At 35.3% G+C, this 5,950-nt stretch overlaps 1 protein-coding gene across 1 annotated transcript; it reads left to right on the top strand.

Annotated features, from left to right (window-relative positions):
• Window positions 1-902: 902 nt before the first annotated feature.
• Window positions 903-5,457, top strand: LOC141690031 (S-type anion channel SLAH2-like). The gene is made up of 6 exons (XM_074494605.1): window positions 903-1,048; window positions 1,815-1,987; window positions 2,758-3,264; window positions 3,629-4,399; window positions 4,497-4,528; window positions 4,622-5,457. Exons 2-6 carry the CDS (start codon window positions 1,835-1,837, stop codon window positions 5,010-5,012), a joined length of 1,854 nt encoding a protein of 617 aa, XP_074350706.1. The 5' UTR covers window positions 903-1,048; window positions 1,815-1,834; the 3' UTR covers window positions 5,013-5,457.
• The last annotated feature ends 493 nt before the right edge of the window (window positions 5,458-5,950 follow it).

Genomic DNA, 5,950 nt, shown 5'->3' with positions numbered 1-5,950 from the left:
TTTACCTAATCTTCTTGTCTTGTTTCCATACATAGCTGTCAGCTGTCCCTTTTATTACACGCCCCCATCTTTTATTTTCAGCAAAACTCTGGGCACCGTAGCTTTCTCTATCTCCTTTTTTTCTGCGCGATCTTTTTTGATATTCACTCAATTCTCATTAATGACAAGTTTAACTTATTTTTATATAAAATTAATGAAAATCATTAATTTCTGAAAAATGCAAATGCACTGTGGGCGAAATGGCTGCGGTTTTGTCGTAGCCAACATAAGTTTTGACAGCTTAATATGACTAATAATTTATAATAAAGGCTTTTAATTAAGGCAAGCTATTACTACTATTTTAATCATACTGAAGCTGTACAAAAAGGACATATCGGAAAATAGACAAAATAAAATAAATATATAATTCCAGAAAAACAATTTAAAAATAGATATGGTCAAGTTGTAGATGAGAATTCTCATACGTCGTTGACCCATATAAATAGGACATGTGCCAGCTGTTTCCCAGTTTGTGGCTCCAAATAAATATAAAGAAATAAACATATTTAACCAGCTTATATTTAGTTAATATTATAGGTTTTGTTTTGTCCTGTCAAAAAACATAAATTTTGAATATCTAATTTTACAATCATATACTAATACAACTAGTATTTTTCAATAAATTAAAAAAACAATTCCGAAAATTAAAAAAAACAGCTCAGAATAATCGATAAGAAGAAGAAGAAACGAGTTAGATGTTGGTAAAAGTATATAATAATAATTGTAATAGGGCAAGTTGTGTGTTGACTGGTGCGAGTCATTCTCACACAATGCAGCTGCAATTTGTCCATGAATGTACATGCACTGTCTTTTTATGTACATGATATTCCCTATAAATACACATACACCTCTACATTCTTTGTTTCATTCCTATTTTGCGGTGTTTATACAGCAAAACAACTAAATTCTACTCTCTTTTTCTCCCTGTACATTTCCTCTTCATTACCCCCCCCCCAAAACAGGGTTTATCTTTTTTAAACCCTGCCTCTGCTCATTCAACTTCTTCAAGGTACGAATTGTTTCACATTTTTTGCATTGATTGCTGATTTTTTTTGTCCATGTTTTCTTAATTTATAGTGCTCATTTTCATGCAATTCATTTTAACTTTATTATGAGATGATATGATGTTGGTTTCTTTCAGAACTTGTGTTGTTTATGATTTATACTTTTATATGTCATGGGGTTGTGTTTTTATTTAGCTTTTCCCTTTCAAGCATCAAACATGCCTGATAAATGATGAACTGCCAGAAAAAGGGGGAAAAAGTTAATTATATATGTATATGATAGATTTAAGGGCCTTGTGCTAAGGGTGAGGCTTTTTTTGGACGCAAGAGTCTTGTGTACAGAGTACGACCTCACGTTTATTGAATTGTCAGGCTCAAAACTCAAAGAGTTTCGTTTTTGATATTAGAGTGTTGTAAGTTCATAGTTTAAGGTAGATTGAAGGATTTGAGATATTTAATCTCTACCTATTACTTTTCAATTTGTATACATCAACTTAACTGCAAACTTTTGAGCTGATGAATAAACTGACAAAATCGATAATATCACCTGGTTGTGTTTCTTGCAAAGAGTAACCTTTTCATCCACTTCGCGAGAAATCTTGCATTCTGTCCTTTGATATCCTCTCTGTGTTAGTAAGCTATAGAAAAATTCCCTCACAAAGGGAATAATCTTATGTATTTAACATTAGTTTTCAATTTCCTTCAATTTAAAGTATTAACATTTGGGTTAGTTACTGCAAGTAATTAGTATGAGAACATGTTCACCTGCAGGAATATAATTAAGGTGCACAATGGAAGACAATAAACATCTGAGTTTGGCAAAGGACTCTTCTGAACCACTTCCATCACTCATTCAGCGGATATCTTCTCAAGATTTGGACTGTTTCGATACTGTAAATCGAGACATTGCGTTAGAAACTATTCTAGTCAGCCCCTCACTCACTGTAAGTCAACATGTTCTCTAATTAAAATTTGGTTCATTCTTCATCTATACTAAATATTTACAGGCATTTTTGTATTAATTCATTGTTGCCTCTTAAAATTCATGTCAATTGTTTCATGTAATCTTGTTAATTTAACCTTCAATGGCCTGTTTGCTAAACTCTAGTATCATAATCATTCCTCCACTGCTTCAACAATAAACTTGTTTAGTTAAGGGACATACGCGAAGAGTGAGTTAAATTTATCTATGTTTATTAGCTATAGTTAAGAATGCGGGAATATTGACCTTGGAGGGATATTGTAGTGAAAATACAAAATTAAAAATTTTAAACTGCTAGAATCTCTGCAGAAAAACCATCGTAATGTCATCAAACTTAAAATTTTGCTTATCTTTGATAGTCATATACTGTTTCCATTAACATATATGTCAACATACATGTTCCGTAAGCTGGTAAAATCATGGATGCTATAAGCCTATAACATAGAACATCTTATTTGCCCTGAACTTCGCAATCCAACTAAAAAGTCTTTCCTGGTAAATTTTTTTCTTTAAATCCAAGTTGACATCTCAAATTTGTTTTTAACTTATAATGTGATTAAGTATTTTTCTTGCAACTTTACGACTTCTGGTGTTTTGTATCTGATATAAATACAATATCCTAAAATTGCTGGTAGCATCTATGTGGATAGTGTAAAACTGTTCTCTTATATGCTTTTCACCACTGAGGAAACTTTGCATGTTGGATTGATAATTTGTGTTTGATTGCACTAGGAAACCAAGATAGATGCAGTCGAGCTTCAGAACAGTGGTGTTGAGTCCCACCAGAGAACGCATTCAATTTCCATCAGCATGCCACTTTCTCCTACTGCAGTCCACTTAGAGGGAAAGAAAAGAGTTTTCTTCAAAGATGATTGTGAAACTATTTCCAGCAGTGGTGTTTCGCATTCTCCACTTTCAACCAGTGATCACCACCCTAAACATCCAAAATTTCATTCCCAGCCATTACCCAAAGGCACCGCAATAAATGATGCAGTTGCAAGTGGGAAATTACCTGCCCGACCAGTTCATTCCCTTAAATATCCTGTGGGCAGGAATTTAACAGATGACAGATACAATTCTTTCAAAACATGGTCTGGAAAACTTGAAAGACAATTGTCCCAATTGCGCGGAAGGGTGGATGAGACAGAGACAGACCTTCCACAAACTACTAGGAAGGAGAATGTACCTGTGCACCGATACTTTGATGCCTTGGAAGGACCAGAGTTGGATACTTTGAAGGTACATAGAATTTTTTGCTGATATTTTTCCAAGTCATTCATGCCCACTCAATATAGTGGACATTTTGCATGCCACAATTTCAAGATCTACTTGCCAAATTCCAACATAAAAACTTTATACATGGACCAAATAATATTGTTTTTCTTTTATGAGGATTTATAACCTTCATGATCTGTCATGCGATTGTAACCTACACAAAGAAATGATAGCAAATTCTTAGTAGGATGAAGCATTATCCTTTGCTGGACATAATTGAATTGGTGAATAAGTGGGCTCTTGCCCCGTAAAGATATTGAAAATCATATAGTTCCAATCATATTAAGAAACTGATAATGTGTTATTTGAACTTTCTTTTAATGTACAGCCTTCAGAGGAGATACTGCTCCCAGAGGATAAACTATGGCCATTTCTTCTTCGTTATCCAATTTCTTCATTTGGGTTATGCCTTGGTATCAGCAGCCAGGCCATAATGTGGAAAAATTTAGCCACAAGTACTTCTATGGAATTCCTCAATGTGAGCCTGAAAGTAAACCTCATTCTGTGGATCTTATCAATTGCTGTATTTTGCGTAGTTGCTTTCATCTACATCCTGAAGATTGTATTCTACTTTGAGGCTGTTCGTCGTGAGTACTACCATCCCATACGTGTGAACTTCTTTTTTGCTCCATGGATAGCCTTGTTGTTCTTAGCGCTTGGAGTTCCGCCTTCTGTAACAAAAGACCTGCATGCTGCTTTGTGGTATGCCTTAATGACGCCTATCTTAATCCTCGAGCTTAAGATATATGGACAATGGATGTCAGGAGGACAGAGACGACTTTCAAAGGTGGCCAATCCCTCAAACCATCTGTCAGTTGTTGGGAATTTTGTGGGTGCATTACTGGGTGCATCGATGGGGCTAAAAGAAGGCCCAATTTTCTTTTTCGCTGTTGGACTGGCTCACTACACAGTCCTGTTTGTTACACTTTACCAGAGGCTTCCAACAAATGAAACACTCCCAAAGGAACTCCACCCCGTGTTCTTCCTTTTTGTTGCTGCACCTAGTGTTGCTTCTATGGCATGGGCAAAAATACAGGGATCATTTGATTTTGGGGCAAGAATTGCATTCTTCATTGCTTTGTTCCTTTACTTCTCACTGGTTAGTTCTCTTGGCAGTTTAAATATAATCCTCTGCTTACCTTAATATTACTTGAAGCCTGATGACTCATAGTTCTTATTTTATTTCTAATATGCAGGCTGTTCGAGTTAATTTCTTTAGAGGATTCAGGTAACTTAACTCTCTGAACTCTATTAAATTCATATAATCTATATTAGTCTTATAATTCCAATGTCTAAGCTTAAATTCGATTGTTATATATAGGTTTTCATTGGCTTGGTGGGCATACACTTTCCCAATGACTGGTGCTGCCATTGCAACCCTTCGGTACTCAATTGAGGTCCCAACTGTGGCAACTAAATCATTGTCTATCATACTTTGTATCATCTCAACAACCACAGTGACTGCCCTGCTCATGACAACAATTTTCCACGCTTTTGTGCGCCGAGACCTTTTCCCTAATGACATTGCAATTGCTATTAGTGACAAAAGGCCAAAAGCAATCCGAAAATGGTACCATCGGAGAACTGGGAGCTCGGATAATGTAGAACACTACCTCAAGTTCACAGACTCAAATGGCAAAGATATTGAGGCTTGTGTAAAATCTTCGAGTCCTGATACAAATGAGGAGAATACAACGGTTACACCTTTCTAGAAAAATAATCTCATAGCAATCCAGTGCATCCCAAAGAAGATTGATATAATCTTCACAACCATATGACGAGGAAAAATATGGTGTTAAAACATCTTACTGCTAAGACAAGAGAGGAACTTGATTTTACGGTTCTTGAAGTTCCAATGACGTTGTAAACTGGCGTATAGAATGCGAAAATTGTTCACTGAGAACCTTAAGAGTTCAGTGTCCCCGGAGTAGGTTTTTGAGTAAAACCTACCTTTAATCTATAATCTATCAGAATAATAAGAGTTCAGAACTTGAAATGTAAGCCTGTGTGTATTGAAGAAGGTTGTTGTTTGTTGATTTGAGCATTTCGAGTGTCTAATGAAATGTTATGTTGAGCCACAATTATAGCAGCCTACAGATTATAATATCATAGCCCTCATCAATTTATATATGTGGAACATAATTATGTTTTTGTTTACTTACTGAGATTGCAAATTTGGTTGAACAATGGTCTTACATCATTATAGTATCCTCCATTGCTTGTCAATCTTGTCCCTCCAGGACATAAATTATGTATATTCAGCCATTATACAAACAAATTATAGCCACTCCATCAGACAACAAGAATCATAAGTTGCATGCAAAAAGATTCTACTAAATCTTGTTTGAGATCATCATAACATTTAAGGAGATGCAAATCTTTGAACAAAACATGTAAACTTAAGTTTCTATCATGAGAGCGCCGAGCTTAGTTTTCTATTACTATATCTTCAAGCTGACAAGCTGTGTATTTAGGGATTGTGCTACATACTTTCTGCGCATAATAAGTACTGTAAGATTAAATCACTAAAACTCTGTCACAAACACTTTTGTAAGGATGAATGTGCCTCGGGATTCACATAAAAACAAGTGTAACTCAATCTTGCTAACAAAAAAATGCACTAAGATATGCTGTAACAATTATCCGCTGA

The sequence above is a fragment of the Apium graveolens genome, chromosome 10 (assembly GCF_009905375.1).
Source record: "Apium graveolens cultivar Ventura chromosome 10, ASM990537v1, whole genome shotgun sequence".
Taxonomy (NCBI): Eukaryota; Viridiplantae; Streptophyta; class Magnoliopsida; order Apiales; family Apiaceae; genus Apium; species Apium graveolens.
Note: the sequence above shows the minus strand (reverse complement) of the source record. Positions and strands in the feature narration are given on the sequence as shown.